Source organism: Bombina bombina, chromosome 3 (assembly GCF_027579735.1).
Source record: "Bombina bombina isolate aBomBom1 chromosome 3, aBomBom1.pri, whole genome shotgun sequence".
In the NCBI taxonomy this organism is placed as follows: domain Eukaryota; kingdom Metazoa; phylum Chordata; class Amphibia; order Anura; family Bombinatoridae; genus Bombina; species Bombina bombina.
The window spans coordinates 789,318,046-789,339,387 of NC_069501.1; the positions used below are offsets into that span (position 1 = coordinate 789,318,046).

A 21,342-nucleotide genomic window follows, 5' to 3' on the forward strand; every position below is an offset into this window, starting at 1 on the left:
TCGGAACATGAGAAAGAATCTTCTCACGGGAGGTCTCATTCTGAAACCTATTTGATACGCTTGAAACACAATATTCTGAATCCACTGATTCTGAACGGAACCTGACCAAATTTACTGAAATTATTTCAATCTGCCCCCCCCCCACCATTTGAACTGGACTGAGGGCCGCACCTTCATGCAGACTTGGGGGCTGGATTTGGTTTTTTATAAGGCTTGGTTTTATTCCAATTTGAAGATTGTGTCCAATTGCAACCAGAGGCCTTAGGGGAAGGAGTCGTCTTTTGTTCCTTATTCTGACGAAAGGAACGAAAATGACTAGGAGCCTTAAATTTACCTTTAGATTTTTTTATCTTGAGGTAAAAAAACTCCTTTCCCCCAGTAATAGTGGAAATAATAGAATCCAATGGAGAACCAAATAGATTCTTACCCTGGAAAGACAAAGATAATAATCTAGATTTAGACACCATATCAGCATTCCAAGATTTAAGCCATAAAGCTCTTCTGGCTAAAATAGCTAAAGACATAGATTTAACATCGATCTTAATACTGTCAAATATAGCATCACAAATTAAATGATTAGCATGTTGAAGCAGAAGAATAATGCTGGATAAATCATGATCTTCTACCTGACAAGCTAAACTGTCCAACCAAAAAGTTGAAGCAGCAGCCACATCAGCCATAGAAATGGCAGGTCTAAGAATATAACCAGAATGAAAATAAGCTTTCCTTAGATACGATTCAATCTTTCAATCTAAAGGATCCTTAAAAGAAGTACTATTTTCCATAGGAATAGTAGTACGTTTGGCAAGAGTGAAAATAGCCCCATCAACCTTAGGGACTTTTTCCCAAAACTCCAAATTAGCCACAGGTAGAGGATACAACTTCTTAAACCTAGAGGAAGGATTAAAAGAAGAACCAGGCTTAGACCATTCTTTAGTAATCATATAAGAAACAGTATGGAATAGGAAAAACCTCAGGAGCAACCTTAGGAGGTTTAAAAACAGAATTTAAACGTTCACCGTTTCTTTTGTTTTTATCAAGAAGACTAGACTCTTCAATACCCAAAGTAACCAGAACTTCCTTTAACAAAGAGCGAATATAATCAATCTTAAACAGATAGGAAGATTAGTCAATTTGAGAATCTAAATCAGGATCCTCTGAACCAGAAGAAACCTCATCAGCAGAGGACATTACAGTATGCCATGGGTCAATACAAAGTTCATCAGAAATATGAGAAGTTTTAAAAGACCTTTCACATTTATTTGAAGGCGGAATAGATAGCAGACATAGCCTTTTCTATAGCTGCAGCAATATAATCTTTTACATCTGCAGGAATATTAGGTACATTAGACGTTGAAGGAACAACAGACTATGTATTAGTACTAATAGAAACATTATCCGCATGCAAAAGCTTATCATGACAGATGCCAAATAATTGAGCTGAAGAAATAACATCAGTTAATTTACAAAAGACACACTTAGCTTTGGTAGAACTGTGTTCAGGTAGCATGGTTTCTACAGCAACATCAGAGGCAGAATCAGACAGACATCTTGCAAAATGTAAAAAAACAACATTTAAACAAAATATCCAATTTCCTCATATAGCAGTTTCAGGAATGGGAAAAAAATGCTTATGCTAAAGTAAAATGCAAAAAAAAAAGCATTATAGCTCTTTATAATATGAAGAGAACCAGAAGCAATAAAGAAAGAGTGGTAATATACAAAAACTTTTGGCGCCAAGTAGGACGCAAAAGGAAGTTCAGAAAAAAAAATGTTGGCACAAAGCTAACATCAGGAACTGACGCAACTCGCGTCATAACAATCGTGACTTTGCGCCAAAACAAGTTACGTAGGAAAGCAGGAAATGACGAAACTTGCATCACCTTAAATGCAATTCGCCAAGAATGACGCCATAAAGAACGGCATATTGCGTCCTCAAATTGAGAAAACTAGAACCCCTGGTAAGAAAAAATAATCTTCCCAAATATAAATTCCATACTGAAACTGATAACCTGCAGAAAAAGGGAAATATACATAGACCTGACTCTTGGCAAATATAAGTAAATACATATATTTAAAACTTTATAACAAAGTGCCAAACATAGCTGAGAGTGTCTTAAAAAAATTATACATACTTACTGGAAGACACCCATCCACATATAGCAGACAGCCAAACCAGTACTGAAAAACGTCAGCAGAGGTAATGGTATAGGAGTATAACGTCGATCTGAAAAAGGAGGCAGGAGATGAATCCCTGTGATCGATAACAACAGTTCAGAATCGACAAACAGCACAATACCTGGTGCAGGTGGTAGAGGGCCACTGCAAAAGCCTCTCAATGTATCCACAGCAGCAAGAGTCTACAGTACCAAATAAAGAGGAAAAATTCTTGTCTTTATGTCATTCATTTTCTTTTATCTTACAAAAAGCATGTAGACACACAGCAGCAAACAAAAGCAACGTTATTAGCTTGATTAGCATGATTAAGGGTGAATAGCCCGTAACGTTGCTTTTGTTTGCTGCTGTGTGCCTACATGCTTTTTGTAAGCTAAAAGAAAATAAATGACATAAAGACAAGAATTTTTCCTCTTTATTTGATGCTGTGGACTCTTGCTGGTGTGAACGATTACAGAGAGCTTTTGAAAGGATTTCCCATGGGTGAAACCACTAAATCAACAGGCAATACTCACTTCAGATCCCTCTGACAAACACTGTACTCGGAGGAATTTGGCTTCAGAATGCTTAGAAGCGCCTATTACAGAAGAAATCAAGCACAACTTACTTCACCACCTCCATAGGAGGAAAATTTTGTAAAACGGAAGTGTGTGTGTGGTGGGAGGTGTATTTATAGGCAGAATGTATATCCCATACGTCACTAGCTCATGGACTCTTGCCACTTACATGAAAGAAAATTCAATATTAAATATCAGATTATTTGTCAATTTGTCTAGTTAGGAACTACAAAAACATTCTCTCCTGGTTCCTTTGTATTCCTCCCTGTGTTTTATCCTATTTAATGTATAATAATCGTGTTTCCCTTAGAATCAATTGTATTCTTATACATAATATAAACTGTAATTTTTTAATGTTTATCGATATATTGTATAGTTTGAAAAAAAGATCTATTAATGCAAAGAGTCTTAAACGATCAAATTTGGGAATTTTCAATTTGTGCAATGTATTTTCCTTATAACATATGCAAGGAATAAATTTTCAAGCTAATACATTAGACATTGGTACACACATCTTTCAGCATTATTGAATTAAAACGTCTAATATAAAACTTCCTAACAACCAATGTCTAACAGCTGACAGACACTCTGGTCTTATGAATTGGAATAGCTGAACTATCTCATTGGCTATCTTATTGGCTACCTCAAGTGTGACGTATAGGTGGGTGTGAACTAACCTGTATATTATTCACCAAAGTAAGGTGGGTAGTTCAAAGCCGACAAAGCGGTTTACCTGTGAAACGCACTAGGCCACGCCCACCTTATGTCAAGTTACATCGGCATCCGGCGCAACTTTGAAGCAAGTGTTTGTGCTTCTACGGATCCCTTGGCAAAAAAACTATTGGGCACATTCAAGGCACATTCTTATCCCTGGTGGATTAAGGCTGCTTTTTTTAAAAGCTCAGGTATTCAGCCATTGTGTAACAATTTTAAAAATCTAAATATAGCTGTCAATTAGAACTGCAATAGAGCAACTTTCCAGCTTTTAAGGAACGTGTCCTTCTCCTGTTGAAAACAGCACTGTCTGCAGATCAACTTACGAGATACATCTTAAATTAACTGACCAATGCCTGCACCTTACCTCATTTGATTAAGGGCATATTTGTAAGTAACCCATCTGAATGAGATGTTTTCGTTGTGAATTTTTATCTTTATTATATTAAACATAATAAACTATGAGAAGTGCTTTTGTGCGCTTGATTATATATATATATATATATATATATATATATATATATATATATATATATATATATATATATATATATATATATATATATAAAATCATAATTTATGTAAGAACTTACCTGATAAATTAATTTTTCATATTGGCAAGAGTCCATGAGCTAGTGACATATGGGATATACAATTCTACCAGGAGGGGCAAAGTTTCCCAAACCTCAAAATGCCTATAAATACACCCCTCACCACACCCACAATTCAGTTTAACAAATAGCCAAGCAGTGGGGTGATAAAGAAAGGAGTAGAAAGCATCAACAGAGGAAATTTGGAAATAATTGTGCTTTATACAAAAAATCATAACCACCATAAAAAGGGTGGGCCACATGGACTCTTGCCAATATGAAAGAAATAAATTTATCAGGTAAGTTCTTACATAAATTATGTTTTCTTTCATGTAATTGGCAAGAGTCCATGAGCTAGTGACATATGGGATATCAATACCCAAGATGTGGAGTCTTCCACTCAAGAGTCACTAGAGAGGGAGGGAATAAAAATAAAAACAGCCATATTCCGCTGAAAAAATTAATCCAGAACCCAAAAAAATAAGTTTTTCATTTTTGAAAGAAAAAAAACTTAAAACAAAAGCAGAAGAATCAAACTGAAACAGCTGCCTGAAGAACTTTCTACCAAAAACTGCTTCCGAAGAAGCAAATACATCAAAACGGTAGAATTTAGTAAATGTATGTAAAGAGGACCAAGTCGCCGCTTTGCAAATCTGATCAACTGAAGCTTCATTCTTAAAAGCCCACGAAGTGGAGACTGATCTAGTAGAATGAGCTGTAATTCTCTGAGGCAGGGCCTGACCCGACTCCAAATAAGCTTGATGAATCAAAAGTTTCAACCAAGAAGCCAAGGAAATTTGCCGAAGCCTTCTGACCTTTCCTAGGACCAGAAAATAAAACAAATAAACTGGAAGTCTTCTTGAAATCTTTAGTAGCTTCCACATAATATTTCAAAGCTCTTACCACATCCAGAGAATGTAAGGATCTTTCCAAAGAATTCTTAGGATTAGGACACAAGGAAGGGACAACAATTTCTCTATTAATGTTGTTAGAATTCACAACCTTAGGTAAAAATTGAAAAGAAGTCCGCAAAACTGCCTTATCCTGATGAAAAATCAGAAAAGGAGACTCACAAGAAAGAGCAGATAACTCAGAAACTCTTCTAGCAGAAGAGATAGCCAAAAGGAACAACACTTTCCAAGAAAGTAATTTAATGTCCAAAGAATGCATAGGCTCAAATGGAGGAGCCTGTAAAGCCTTCAGAACCAAATTAAGACTCCAAGGAGGAGAAATTGATTTAATGACAGGCTTAATACGAACTAAAGCCTGTACAAAACAGTGAATATCAGGAAGTATATCAATCAAAACAGAAAGAGCGGAGATTTGACCTTTCAAGGAACTTGCAGACAAACCCTTATCCAAACCATCCTGAAGGAATTGTAAAATTCTAGGAATTCTAAAAGAATGCCAGGAGAATTTATGAGAAGAACACCATGAAATGTAAGTCTTCCAAACTCTATCATAAATCTTTCTAGAGACAGATTTACTTGTAACATAGTATTAATCACTGAGTCAGAGAAACCTCTATGACTTAGTTCTAAGCGTTCAATTTCCATACCTTCAAATTTAATGATTTGAGATCCTGATGGAAAAACGGACCTTGAGATAGTAGGTCCGGCCGTAACGGAAGTGGCCAAGGTGGGCAACTGGACATCCGAACTAGATCCGCATACCAAAACCTGTGTGGCCATGCTGAAGCCACCAGCAACACAAAAGACTGTTCCATGATGATTTTGGAGATCACTCTTGGAAGGAGAACTAGAGGCGGGAAGATGTAAGCAGGATGATAACACCAAGGAAGTGTCAGTGCATCCACTGCTTCCGCCTGAACATCCCTGGACAGGTATCTGGGAAGTTTCTTGTTTAGATGAGAGGCCATGAGATCTATCTCTGGAAGACCCCACATCCGAACAATCTGAGAAAACACATCTGGATGGAGAGACCACTCCTCTGGATGTAAAGTCTGGCGGGTGAGATAATCCGCCTCCCAATTGTCTACACCTGGGATATGCACCGCAGAGATTAGACAGGAGCTGGATTCCGCCCAAGCAAGTATCAGAGATACTTCTTTCATAGCTTGGGGACTGTGAGTCCCACCCTGATGATTGACATAAGCCACAGTTGTGATATTGTCTGTCTGAAAACAAATGAACGGTTCTCTCTTTAGCAAAGGCCAAAACTGAAGAGCCCTGAGAATTTCACGGAGTTCTAAAATATTTATTGGCAATCTCACCTCTTGAGATTTCCAAACCCCTTGTGCTGTCAGAGATCCCCAAACAGCTCCCCAACCTGAAAGACTCGCATCTGTTGAGATCACAGTCCAGGTTGCCCGAACAAAAGAAGCCCCTTGAACCAAACGATGGTGATTTATCCACCATGTCAGAGAGTGTCGTACAATGGGATTCAAGGATATTAATTGTGATATCTTTGTATAATCCCTGCACCATTGATTCAGCATGCAAAGCTGTAGAGGTCTCATGTGAAAATGAGCAAATGGGATCGCATCCGATGCTGCAGTCATGAGACCTAAAACTTCCATGCACATAGCCACTGAAGGGAATGACTGAGACTGAAGGTGCCGGCATGCTGCGACCAATTTTAAACGTCTCTTGTCTGTTAGAGACAGAGTCATGGACACTGAATCTATCTGGAAGCCTAAAAAGGTAACCCTTGTCTGAGGAATCAAGAAACTTTTTGGTAAATTGATCCTCCAACCATGTTTCCGAAGAAACAACACTAGTTGATTCGTGTGAGATTCTGCAGTATGTAAAGACTGAGTTAGTACCAAGATATCGTCCAAATAAGGAAACACTGCAATACCCTGTTCTCCGATTACAGATAGTAGGGCACCCAGAACCTTTGAAAAGATTATTGGAGCTGTTGCTAGGCCAAATGGAAGAGCAACAAATTGGTAATGCTTGTCTAGAAAAGAGAATCTCAGAAACTGATAGTGTTCTGGATGAATCGGAATATGAAAGTATGCATCCTGCAAGTCTATTGTGGACATATAATGTCCTTGCTGAACAAAAGGCAGAATAGTCCTTAGTCACCATCTTGAAAGTTGGTACTCTTACATAATGATTCAAAATTTTCAGATCCAGAACTGGTCTGAATAAATTTTCTTTCTTTGGTACAATGAATAGGTTTGAATAAAACCCCAAACCTTGTTCCTGAGGAGGAACTGGCATGATTACCCCTGAAGACTCCAGGTCTGAAACACACTTCAGAAAAGCCTGAGCTTTTACTGGATTTACAGGGATGCGTGAGAAAAAATCTTATCACAGGAGGTCTTACTTTGAATCCTATTCGATACCCCTGAGAGACAATGCTCTGAATCCAATAATTTTGGACAGATTTTATCCAAAAATCCTTGAAAAACCTTAATCTGCCCCCTACCAGCTGAGCTGGAATGAGGGCCGCACCTTCATGCAGGCTTAGGGGCTGACTTTGGTTTCCTAAATGGCTTGGATTTATTCCAATTTGAGGAAGGCTTCCAATTGGAAGCAGATTCCTTGGGGGGAGGATTGAGTTTTTGTTCCTTATTCTGACGAAAGGAACGAAAACGGTTAGATGCCTTAGATTTACCCTTAGGCTTTTTATCCTGAGGCAAAAAAACTCCTTTTCCCCCAGTGATAGTTGAAATAATAGAATCCAACTGAGAGCAAAATAAATTATTACCTTGGAAAGAAAGAGATAGTAATCTAGATTTAGATGTCATATCAGCATTCCAAGACTTAAAGGTACACTGAACCCAAATTTTTTCTTTCATGATTCAGATAGAGCATGCAATTTTAAGCCACTTTCTAATTTATTCCTATTATCAATTTTTCTTCGTTCTCTTGCTATCTTTATTTTAAAAAGAAGACATCTAAGCTTTATTTTTTTTTATTCAGAACTCTGGACAGCACTTTTTTATTGGTGGATGAGTTTATCCACCAATCAGCAAGAACAACCCAGGTACGTTTAGCAAGAGTAGAAAAAGCCCATCAACTTTGGGGATTTTTTCCCAAAACTCTATAGATTTTGCTGGTAAAGGATACAATTTTTTAAACCTCGAAGAAGGAATAAAAGAAGTACCTGGCTTATTCCATTCCCTAGAAATCATATCAGAAATAGCCTCAGGAATGGGAAAAACCCCTGGAGAAACCACAGGAGGTTTAAAAACAGCATTTAAATGTTTATTAGACTGAACGTCAATAGGACTGGTTACCTAAATATCCAAAGTAATTAACACTTCTTTTAATAAAGAACGCATGTACTCTATTTTAAATAAATAAGTAGATTTGTCAGTGTCAATGTCTGAGGAAGGATCTTCTGAATCAGATAGATCCTCATCAGAAGAAGATAAATCATTATGTTGCTGGTCATTTGAAATTTCATGAGCTAAATGAGAAGTTTTAAAAGACCTTTCTCCAACATAGGTGTGTCCGGTCCACGGCGTCATCCTTACTTGTGGGATATTCTCTTCCCCAACAGGAAATGGCAAAGAGCCCAGCAAAGCTGGTCACATGATCCCTCCTAGGCTCCGCCTACCCCAGTCATTCTCTTTGCCGTTGTACAGGCAACATCTCCACGGAGATGGCTTAGAGTTTTTTAGTGTTTAACTGTAGTTTTTATTATTCAATCAAGAGTTTGTTATTTTGAAATAGTGCTGGTATGTACTATTTACTCAGAAACAGAAAAGAGATGAAGATTTCTGTTTGTATGAGGAAAATGATTTTAGCAACCGTCACTAAAATCCATGGCTGTTCCACACAGGACTGTTGAGAGCAATTAACTTCAGTTGGGGGAACAGTGAGCAGTCTCTTGCTGCTTGAGGTATGACACATTCTAACAAGACGATGTAATGCTGGAAGCTGTCATTTTCCCTCTGGGATCCGGTAAGCCATGTTTATTACGATTGTAAATAAGGGCTTCAAAAAGGGCTTATTAAGACTGTAGACTTTTTTTGGGCTAAATCGATTGATTATTAACACATATTTAGCCTTGAGGAATCATTTTATCTGGGTATTTTGATATAATAATATCGGCAGGCACTGTTTTAGACACCATATTCTTTAGGGGCTTTCCCAAAGCATAGGCAGAGCCTCATTTTCGCGCCGGTGTTGCGCACTTGTTTTTGAGAGGCATGGCATGCAGTCGCATGTGAGAGGAGCTCTGATACTTAGAAAAGACTTTCTGAAGGCGTCATTTGGTATCGTATTCCCCTTGGGGCTTGGTTGGGTCTCAGCAAAGCAGATACCAGGGACTGTAAGGGGTTAAAGTTCAAAACGGCTCCGGTTCCGTTATTTTAAGGGTTAAAGCTTCCAAATTTGGTGTGCAATACTTTTAAGGCTTTAAGACACTGTGGTGAAAATTTGGTGAATTTTGAACAATTCCTTCATGTTTTTTCGCATTTGCAGTAATAAAGTGTGTTCAGTTTAAAATTTAAAGTGACAGTAACGGTTTTATTTTAAAACGTTTTTTGTACTTGTTATCAAGTTTATGCCTGTTTAACATGTCTGAACTACCAGATAGACTGTGTTCTGAATGTGGGGAAGCCAGAATTCCTATTCATTTAAATAAATGTGATTTATGTGACAATGACAATGATGCCCAAGATGATTCCTCAAGTGAGGGGAGTAAGCATGGTACTGCATCATTCCCTCCTTCGTCTACACGAGTCTTGCCCACTCAGGAGGCCCCTAGTACATCTAGCGCGCCAATACTCCTTACTATGCAACAATTAACGGCTGTAATGGATAATTCTGTCAAAAACATTTTAGCCAAAATGAACACTTATCAGCGTAAGCGCGACTGCTCTGTTTTAGATACTGAAGAGCATGACGACGCTGATATTAATATTTCTGAAGGGCCCCTAACTCAGTCTGATGGGGCCAGGGAGGTTTTGTCTGAGGGAGAAATTACTGATTCAGGGAACATTTCTCAACAAGCTGAACCTGATGTGATTGCATTTAAATTTAAGTTGGAACATCTCCGCATTCTGCTTAAGGAGGTATTATCCACTCTGGATGATTGTGACAAGTTGGTCATCCCAGAGAAACTATGTAAAATGGACAAGTTCCTAGAGGTGCCGGGGCTCCCAGAAGCTTTTCCTATACCCAAGCGGGTGGCGGACATTGTTAATAAAGAATGGGAAAGGCCCGGTATTCCTTTCGTCCCTCCCCCCATATTTAAAAAATTGTTTCCTATGGTCGACCCCAGAAAGGACTTATGGCAGACAGTCCCCAAGGTCGAGGGAGCGGTTTCCACTTTAAACAAACGCACCACTATACCCATAGAGGATAGTTGTGCTTTCAAAGATCCTATGGATAAAAAATTAGAAGGTTTGCTTAAAAAGATGTTTGTTCAGCAGGGTTACCTTCTACAACCAATTTCATGCATTGTCCCTGTCGCTACAGCCGCATGTTTCTGGTTCGATGAGCTGATAAAGGCGGTCGACAGTGATTCTCCTCCTTATGAGGAGATTATGGACAGAATCAATGCTCTCAAATTGGCTAATTCTTTCACCCTAGACGCCACTTTGCAATTGGCTAGGTTAGCGGCTAAGAATTCTGGGTTTGCTATTGTGGCGCGCAGAGCGCTTTGGTTGAAATCTTGGTCGGCTGATGCGTCTTCCAAGAACAAGTTACTTAACATTCCTTTCAAGGGGAAAACGCTGTTTGGCCCTGACTTGAAAGAGATTATCTCGGATATCACTGGGGGTAAGGGCCACGCCCTTCCTCAGGATCGGCCTTTCAAGGCAAAAAATAAACCTAATTTTCGTCCCTTTCGTAGAAACGGACCAGCCCAAAGTGCTACGTCCTCTAAGCAAGAGGGTAATACTTCTCAAGCCAAGCCAGCTTGGAGACCAATGCAAGGCTGGAACAAGGGAAAGCAGGCCAAGAAACCTGCCACTGCTACCAAGACAGCATGAAATGTTGGCCCCCGATCCGGGACCGGATCTGGTGGGGGGCAGACTCTCTCTCTTCGCTCAGGCTTGGGCAAGAGATGTTCTGGATCCTTGGGCGCTAGAAATAGTCTCCCAAGGTTATCTTCTGGAATTCAAGGGACTTCCCCCAAGGGGGAGGTTCCACAGGTCTCAGTTGTCTTCAGACCACATAAAAAGACAGGCATTCTTACATTGTGTAGAAGACCTGTTAAAAATGGGAGTGATTCATCCCGTTCCATTAAGAGAACAAGGGATGGGGTTCTACTCCAATCTGTTTATAGTTCCCAAAAAAGAGGGAACGTTCAGACCAATCTTAGATCTCAAGATCTTAAACAAGTTTCTCAAGGTTCCATCGTTCAAGATGGAAACCATTCGAACTATTCTTCCTTCCATCCAGGAAGGTCAATTCATGACCACGGTGGATTTAAAGGATGCGTATCTACATATTCCTATCCACAAGGAACATCATCGGTTCCTGAGGTTCGCATTCCTGGACAAACATTACCAGTTCGTGGCGCTTCCTTTCGGATTAGCCACTGCTCCAAGGATTTTCACAAAGGTACTCGGGTCCCTTCTAGCTGTGCTAAGACCAAGGGGCATTGCTGTAGTACCTTACTTGGACGACATTCTGATTCAAGCGTCGTCCCTTCCTCAAGCAAAGGCTCACACGGACTTTGTCCTGGCCTTTCTCAGATCTCACGGATGGAAAGTGAACGTGGAAAAAAGTTCGCTATCTCCGTCAACAAGGGTTCCCTTCTTGGGAACAATAATAGACTCCTTAGAAATGAGGATTTTTCTGACAGAGGCCAGAAAAACAAAACTTCTAGACTCTTGTCGGATACTTCATTCCGTTCCTCTTCCTTCCATAGCTCAGTGCATGGAAGTGATCGGGTTGATGGTAGCGGCAATGGACATAGTTCCTTTTGCACGCATTCATCTAAGACCATTACAACTGTGCATGCTCAGTCAGTGGAATGGGGACTATACAGACTTGTCTCCGAAGATACAAGTAAATCAGAGGACCAGAGACTCACTCCGTTGGTGGCTGTCCCTGGACAACCTGTCACGAGGGATGACATTCCGCAGACCAGAGTGGGTCATTGTCACGACCGACGCCAGTCTGATGGGCTGGGGCGCGGTCTGGGGATCCCTGAAAGCTCAGGGTCTTTGGTCTCGGGAAGAATCTCTTCTACCGATAAATATTCTGGAACTGAGAGCGATATTCAATGCTCTCAAGGCTTGGCCTCAGCTAGCGAGGGCCAAGTTCATACGGTTTCAATCAGACAACATGACAACTGTTGCGTACATCAACCATCAGGGGGGAACAAGGAGTTCCCTGGCGATGGAAGAAGTGACCAAAATCATTCTATGGGCGGAGTCTCACTCCTGCCACCTGTCTGCTATCCACATCCCAGGAGTGGAAAATTGGGAAGCGGATTTTCTGAGTCGTCAGACATTGCATCCGGGGGAGTGGGAACTCCATCCGGAAATCTTTGCCCAAGTCACTCAGCTGTGGGGCATTCCAGACATGGATCTGATGGCCTCTCGTCAGAACTTCAAAGTTCCTTGCTACGGGTCCAGATCCAGGGATCCCAAGGCGGCTCTAGTGGATGCACTAGTAGCACCTTGGACCTTCAAACTAGCTTATGTGTTCCCGCCGTTTCCTCTCATCCCCAGGCTGGTAGCCAGGATCAATCAGGAGAGGGCGTCGGTGATCTTGATAGCTCCTGCGTGGCCACGCAGGACTTGGTACGCAGATCTGGTGAATATGTCATCGGCTCCTCCTTGGAAGCTACCTTTGAGACGAGACCTTCTTGTTCAGGGTCCGTTCGAACATCCGAATCTGGTTTCACTCCAGCTGACTGCTTGGAGATTGAACGCTTGATCTTATCGAAGCGAGGATTCTCAGATTCTGTTATCGATACTCTTGTTCAGGCCAGAAAGCCTGTAACTAGAAAGATTTACCACAAAATTTGGAAAAAATATATCTGTTGGTGTGAATCTAAAGGATTCCCTTGGGACAAGGTTAAGATTCCTAGGATTCTATCCTTCCTTCAAGAAGGATTGGAAAAAGGATTATCTGCAAGTTCCCTGAAGGGACAGATTTCTGCCTTGTCTGTGTTACTTCACAAAAAGCTGGCCGCTGTGCCAGATGTTCAAGCCTTTGTTCAGGCTCTGGTTAGAATTAAGCCTGTTTACAAACCTTTGACTCCTCCTTGGAGTCTCAATTTAGTTCTTTCAGTTCTTCAGGGGGTTCCGTTTGAACCCTTGCATTCCGTTGATATTAAGTTATTATCTTGGAAAGTTTTGTTTTTAGTTGCAATTTCTTCTGCTAGAAGAGTTTCAGAATTATCTGCTCTGCAGTGTTCTCCTCCTTATCTGGTGTTCCATGCAGATAAGGTGGTTTTACGTACTAAACCTGGTTTTCTTCCAAAAGTTGTTTCTAACAAAAACATTAACCAGGAGATTATCGTACCTTCTCTGTGTCCGAAACCAGTTTCAAAGAAGGAACGTTTGTTGCACAATTTGGATGTTGTTCGCGCTCTAAAATTCTATTTAGATGCTACAAAGGATTTTAGACAAACATCTTCCTTGTTTGTTGTTTATTCCGGTAAAAGGAGAGGTCAAAAAGCAACTTCTACCTCTCTCTCTTTTTGGATTAAAAGCATCATCAGATTGGCTTACGAGACTGCCGGACGGCAGCCTCCCGAAAGAATCACAGCTCATTCTACTAGGGCTGTGGCTTCCACATGGGCCTTCAAGAACGAGGCTTCTGTTGATCAGATATGTAGGGCAGCGACTTGGTCTTCACTGCACACTTTTACCAAATTTTACAAGTTTGATACTTTTGCTTCTTCTGAGGCTATTTTTGGGAGAAAGGTTTTGCAAGCCGTGGTGCCTTCCTTTTAGGTGACCTGATTTGCTCCCTCCCTTCATCCGTGTCCTAAAGCTTTGGTATTGGTTCCCACAAGTAAGGATGACGCCGTGGACCGGACACACCTATGTTGGAGAAAACAGAATTTATGTTTACCTGATAAATTGCTTTCTCCAACGGTGTGTCCGGTCCACGGCCCGCCCTGGTTTTTTTAATCAGGTCTGATAATTTATTTTCTTTAACTACAGTCACCACGGTACCATATGGTTTCTCCTATGCAAATATTCCTCCTTAACGTCGGTCGAATGACTGGGGTAGGCGGAGCCTAGGAGGGATCATGTGACCAGCTTTGCTGGGCTCTTTGCCATTTCCTGTTGGGGAAGAGAATATCCCACAAGTAAGGATGACGCCGTGGACCGGACACACCGTTGGAGAAAGTAATTTATCAGGTAAACATAAATTCTGTTTTTACGTTTATTAGAAGGTGGAAATGCAGACAAAGCCTTCATAATAGAATCAGAAACAAATTCTTTAAAATTTACAGGTATATCATGCACATTAGAAGTTGAAGGAACTGCAACTGGCAATGTACTATTACTGATGGAAACACTATCTGCATGTAAAAGTTTATCATGACAACTATTACAAATGACATTCGGTGGAATAATTTCTACACTTAGCTTTGGTAGAACCAATGTCAGGCAGCAATGTTCCAGCATAAACTTCTGAGGCAGGATCAGATTGGGACATCTTGCACAATGTAAGAGAAAAAACAACATATAAAGCAAAATTATCTATTTCCTTATATGACAGTTTCAGGAATAGGAAAAAAATGCAATAAAATAGGCCTCTGATAGCAAAAAGCAAGAGGCAAACATACAAGGAGTATTGAAATAATGAAAAAAATTTGGCGCCAAGTATGACGCACAACGTAACGTAAACTTTTTTGGCGCCAAAAATAACTGGAAATGACACACTCGCGTCACTAATGATGCCGCCGTGTGAAAGGTCTGGGCGTCACGTATGACGCCGGAAATGACGAAGTTGCGTCATAAACGTCTTTTTTTGTGACAAAAAAATTTTCGCGCCAAGAATGACGCAATAAAGTTTAGTATTTGATGCAACCGCTGGCCTAATACTCGCAATAGCAAGAAGTAGTCAATTGAAAAAAAAGACTAAACCCCAGGTAAGAAATACATTTCTTAAAATGTTTAAATTCCCCAAATATGAAACTGACAGTCTGCTGAAGGAAATACATGAACCTGACTCATGGCAAATATAAGTACAATACATATATTTAGAACTTTATATAAATGCATAAAGTGCCAAACCATAGCTGAGGTGTCTTAAGTAATAAAAAACATACTTACCAAAAGACACCCATCCACATATAGCAGATAGCCAAACCAGTACTAAAACAGTTATTAGTAGATGTAATGGTAAATTGAGAGTATATCGTCGATCTGAAAAGGGAGGTAGGAGATGAATCTCTACGACCGATAACAGAGAACCTATGAAATAGACCCCCGTTAGGGAAATCATTGTATTCCAATAAGTTATACTCCCTTCACGTCCCTCTGACATTCACTGTACTCTGAGAGGAATCGGGATTCAACAATGCTGAGAAGCGCATATCAACATAGAAATCTTAGCACAAATTTACTTCACCACCTCCATAGGAGGCAAAGTTTGTAAAAACTGAATTGTGGGTGTGGTACGGGGTGTATTTATAGGCATTTTGAGGTTTGGGAAACTTTGCCCCTCCTGGTAGGATTGTATATGCCATATGTCACTAGCTCATGGACTCTTGCCAATTACATGAAAGAAATATATATATATATTCAATATGGTATAGCACCCACAATGTTCATCCTTCGACCGGGGTGCTCAGCACATTCAACACAGTCCCCACAAAAAAAAAACAGGCACTCACCGGATTTAAACAGCAGAATTTTTAATCCCAAATTTTTTTATTTTATTTATCTATTTTTTTCCCCTTCTTTTTTTCTTTATGGGCTGGCATTGTCACTCATGCTTTTATCCCCTAGGAACTAAGCTCACATCTAGTCACTCTATGGGGTGTATGTTGTTCTTTATGCTCTTTTTCATTATTTTATACAACGTTGTATAGTGTATGGTTGTACTTGATGCTATGTAGAGGTTTAGTTTTCCTATTTCCTGCTCCCTTTACTATTATTTAGGTTAAGAGCCTGATGAGATATCATAATACATTTCATATTGCTTCATACATTCGAGTAGTATCCATATAGTTGGTTAGAGTGAGGTTCTGACCTATTTTATGCTTTGTATCGTATTTGTCACCCTAACTGTACTTGTTTGGTCTGTCTATACACTAAGATATTTGTTGCACGGGCTATGCAGGTATATGTTTACAACAGTTCTTGCAGCAAATTTATGTGGAAATCAAGTAAATGTTTGCATATTGCATGTTGTTTGTGAGCAGCTGTATCTACCTTGAAAAAAAAAAAAAAAATTATGCTTGCCTGATAAATTTGTTTCTTTTTAGACACGATGAGTCCACGGATTTCATCCTTACTTGTGGGATATTCACCTCCTGGTCAGCAGGAGGAGGCAAAGAGCACCACAGCAGAGCTGCTATATATAGCTCCTCCCTTCCCTCCCACTCCAGTCATTCGACCGAAGTTAGGGAGAGAAAGGAAAAGCCAAGGTGCAGGTGCAGAGGTGACTGAAGTTTACAAAAATAACAACCTGTCTTAAAAGAACAGGGCGGGCCATGGACTCGTGTCTAAAAAGAAACAAATTTATCATGTAAGCATAAATTTTCTTTTCTTTTTAAAGATACGACGAGTCCACGGATTTCATCCTTACTTGTGGGATACAATACCAAAGCTATAGTACATGGATGATAAGGGAGGGACAAGACAGGGAACTTAAACGAAAGGCACCACTGCTTGAAGAACCTTTCTCCCAAAAGCAGCCTCAGCCGAGGCAAAAGTATCGAATTTGTAAAATTTAGAAAAGTGTGAAGAGAAGACCAAGTTGCATCCTTGCAAAACTGTTCTACAGAAGCTTCATTTTTGAATGCCCATGAGTAAGCAACAGCCCTAGTGGAATGAGCTGTAACTCTTTCAGGAGGCTGCTGTCCATCAGTCTCATATGCAAAACAGATGATACTCTTCAACCAAAAAGAAAGAGAGGTAGCCGTAGCTTTCTGACCCTTACGTTTCCCCGAGAAAACGACAAACAAAGAAGACGACTGGCGAAAGTCCTTAGTCGATTCTAAATAAAATTTTAATGCATGGACCACGTCCAAATTGTGCAAAAGACGTTCCTTTAGAGAAGAAGGAACAACAAATCCCATATTAATGTTCCTGATTGAAACATTAGGAAGGAACCCTAGTTTAGTACGTAAAACTACCTTATCCGAATGAAAATTAAAGGTAAGGCGAATTGTATTGTAATGCCCAAAGCTCAGACACTCTTCGAGCTGAAGAAATGGCAACAAGAAATAAAACTTTCCAAGATAATAACTTAATATCTAAGGAATGCATAGGCTCAAAAAGAACCCCTAGAAGAACTGAAAATTACTAAATTCAGACTCCATGGAGGAGCAATTGGTTTAAACACAGGCTTGATTCTAATCAAAGCCTGACAAAAACAATGAACATCTGGTACATCCGCCAGATGTTTGTGTAACAAAATAAATAAGGCAGAGATCTGACCCTTTAGGGAACTTGCCGATAAACCCTTCTCCAATCCTTCTTGGAGAAAAGACAAAATACTGGGAATCCTGACTCTACTTCATGAGTAGCCCTTGGATTCACACCAATAAAGATATTTACGCCATATCTTATGGAAAATCTTTCTAGTCACAGGTTTACGAACCTAGATCATGGTCTCTTATGACCGAATCAGAAAACCCCCGCTTGGAGAGGACTAAGCGTTCAATCTCCAAGCAGTCAGCTTCAGAGAAACCAGATTTTGGTAAAGGAAGGGCCCTTGAATGAGAAGGTCCTTCCTCAACAGAAACCTCCAAGGTGGCAGGAACATGTCCACAAGATATGCATACCAAATCCTGCGAAGCCATGCAGGAGCAAAGAGGATCACTGATGCCCTCTCCTGTCTGATTCTGGCAATGACTCAAGGAAGAAGCGCAAATGGAGGAAAAAGGTATGCAAGATTGAAAAAACAAGGGACCGCCAGAGCATCTATCAGTTTCGTCTAGAGGTCCCTGGACCTCGACCCGTATCTCGGTAGATTGGCATTCTGACAAGGCATCATGAAATCCAATTCCGACTGACCCCACTTGAGAATCAGATTGGAAAACACTTCCGGATGGAGTTCCCACTCCTCCGGATGAAAAACCTGCCTGCTCAGAAAATCCGTCTTCCAGACGTCCCCCCTGGGATATGGATCGCCGATAGAAAACAAGAGTAGGCCTCCGCCCACTGGAATATTTTGGTTACCTCTGTCATCTCTAAGAAACTCCACGTTTCCTCCCTGATGATAGATGTAAGCCTGAAGTAATAAAGTCCAACTAGAACCTAATAAACTGGACCGAGGCTAACTGAGGCCAGACCAGAAGAGCATCGAAGATCGCTCTCAGCTCCAGAATGATTATAAGAAGAACAGACTCTGACTGAGTCCAACCTCTCTGAACCCTTAGGAAACTCCAAACTACTCCTCACCCTAGAAAGCTGGTGTCTATTGTCACAATCATCCAAGAAGGACTGTGAGAGCAGGTTCCCTGGAAGAGATGATCCAGAGATATCCACCATGAAAGAAAATCCTGATCCAGTATTCACAGAGACAAAATCAGTATAAATCTCTGCTCCATTGCCTGAACATGCTTAATCTTCAGATAGTCTGAGATGGAACCGAACAAACGGGATGATGTCTATTGCCGCCATGGCAAGACCTAAAGAAGAGCCACTGTGGCAAGACCTAAAGAAGAGCCACAAACTAGAAATATTTGTCCAGAAGACAAACCATAGGAACTTGCGATGATCCCATAGATGGAAGCATGCAGATACCCGTCCTTTAAATTTTGCAGAACAATTGATCCTCCTGGATCAAAGGAAGGATGGAACGAAAAAATTCCCCCTAGAAGGACGGTAATGTCTTAGAGTGTATAAATCTAAAAATAGTCTGAAGGTTCCCTCCTTTTTGGGAATCACAACCAGATTGAAATAAATCTCAGCCAAAAGTTATCCAGAGCACTGAAACTCATACCGATTATGATAATCCGCAGCACTGAATATTAGTGCGGAAAAATATAAGCCTGTCCTCTGTATAGAGGCGCTGCTCATGTTCCCAGACGTCTAGTGCGGCATAGAAAAGCATAAAGATTTTCCTGAAAGCTAGAAAAGGTGTCCGGAGCCCAGAAAAACTGTCACTAAAACCACCCTGAAAGGAGACAAGGATTGAGCAAAAATGGAACGTAATTTATCCCCGCCCATCGTGGGAGTCTCCAAACAAACTCCCGGGCGCCAAAAACTAAACAGCAGCCGCATCTTTACAATGAACTGTACAGTCCTAACAGACATATAACTGAACGATCAAACGGTTGGCCACTACTAAATAAAGCCAACGGAACTAGCACTGCACCTACCCTACATATCCCCTAATGAGTAAGGAAAAACCTCCCAGACGGCTGAAAATAAAACAAGCCTTTGGGAGCTGCAAACGTGCTTAATTATAATAAAAACAGAGACACTTTCCTGCGTCCTCCAGTGCCTGCAAGTCCTGCCAGATAAACAGTACCCCTCCCTCTTAGGGCCAGAGTTATGTAGGGTATATAGTGTGCTAAATTTTTCTGTGTATGCTCTTTCCCTGCAGCATATCCTTTAAAAAAGAATTTAGCACTTACCTCAGAAATCTGCCAGGCAGGAGGGCAGTCCACCTGGCTTGCAAGGTCCTCATCCTCACATTGGCCTGTAGAACAGAAAAAATACTGAGTATATTCTCTTCCCTCAGACTTATACAAGCAGGGCAGCAAATCATGTATGGGAGGCGCAGTGAGAATTATGTCCCACAAGTTCCCATTGCTTTAAAGCCACCAAAAGCTCTCCTGTAGAGACTGATATGGACTACGGCTACACCCCAGAACAAAGCAGCCCTCTCTGGCACTACTTTAAAAATAATAAACTCTTGATTGAAGAATCTTTTCTAACACCTCACTTTACCTCTTCCTATCACTAACGTAGGCAAAGAGAATGACTGGGGTGGGAGGGAAGGGAGGAATCTGCTGTGGTGCTCTTTGCCTCCTCCTGCTGACCAGGAGGTGAGTATCCCACATGTAAGGATGAAATCCGTGGACTCATCGTGTCTTTAAAAAGAAATAAGTAAGCTGTGTTCTATGGAGGTGTGGCTTTCCTGCAAAGGGAAAACTGTTTGAAGCTGAAACAGTGTATTCGCTTAGCGCACAAAGGAAACAGAGTAACCTGAGAACCGGGTGTAATTCCTACACACTCCCAAGCTAAGGAGGCAGGATCAGAAGCAAGCGTTTTGTGTATACTCGTTTTCCAGGACTGGAGTTTGTGAACACACATTTATATATACATACATACATACACATATATATATATATATATATATATATATATATACACACACATATATACATACATACATACACATATATATATATATATATATATATATATATATATACACACACATATATACACACACACATATATATATATATATATATATATATATATATATATATATATATACACACACATATATACACACACATATATATATATATATATATATATATATTAGCAGGAAGAAGTTTTTTCATTATGTAAAACGTTTATGAACACAATCACTAAAATATCTTTATACAAACCATCTTCCAAATCTGCTGCAGCGGCAATACTTTCTGGATCCAGTACAGCCTTTGTCTCTTTTTTCTCCGATTCAACTGGCTCTTTTTTAGCTCCTCCAGGTTCTTCCTTTTCTTTCTGCTTCTTCTGTTTTGCCTTTTCCTCTTCTTTTTTTTTCTTCTCTCGCTCCTTCTTTTCAGCCTTCTTTTGAGCAGCTGTCTTTATTTTAAACTCTCCCTCTTCTTCCTCACTTTCAACTTTAGCAACCACTTTGGCTTTTGGAGTTTTTTTCTGTCCTTTCTTATTTTGGCTAAAGTCATCGGAATCATCACTGTCTCCGGAGAAATCTTTCTCCTCTTTATTACGATCTTTAGTTTCTTCAGTGGCTGCAGGTTTTTTAGTTGCTGCCTGATTCTTGACCTTTGTTTTTTTAGAAGACGTATTAAAATTATCATTATCGTCACTCTCAGACATCTCTGCATCTTTTGTTTTTTCCCCTTTTCTTGATTTTGCATTTGTGTTTTCCATTTCATCACTATTGTTTTCATCATCATCCAAGTTGTTTTTCCTGCCCTTTTGACCTTTCTTTTTTTTCTCCTGCTTGGTGGGTAAAGGCTCTTCAACTTCTGCCTCTGGTTTCTGCATGTGAGACAATTAATAATAAATTACAATACTAATAAAC

The 21,342-nt window shown here is 40.2% G+C and overlaps 1 protein-coding gene across 1 annotated transcript in view; it reads right to left on the reverse strand.

Moving 5' to 3' along the window:
• Positions 1–21,342, reverse strand: part of EIF5B (eukaryotic translation initiation factor 5B) — a 411,763-nt gene that overhangs the window by 328,305 nt on the left and 62,116 nt on the right. The window contains exon 4 of the mRNA XM_053707685.1: positions 20,684–21,299. Coding sequence (XP_053563660.1) covers positions 20,684–21,299 — 616 coding nt within the window. The remainder of the gene's footprint in view (positions 1–20,683; positions 21,300–21,342) is intronic.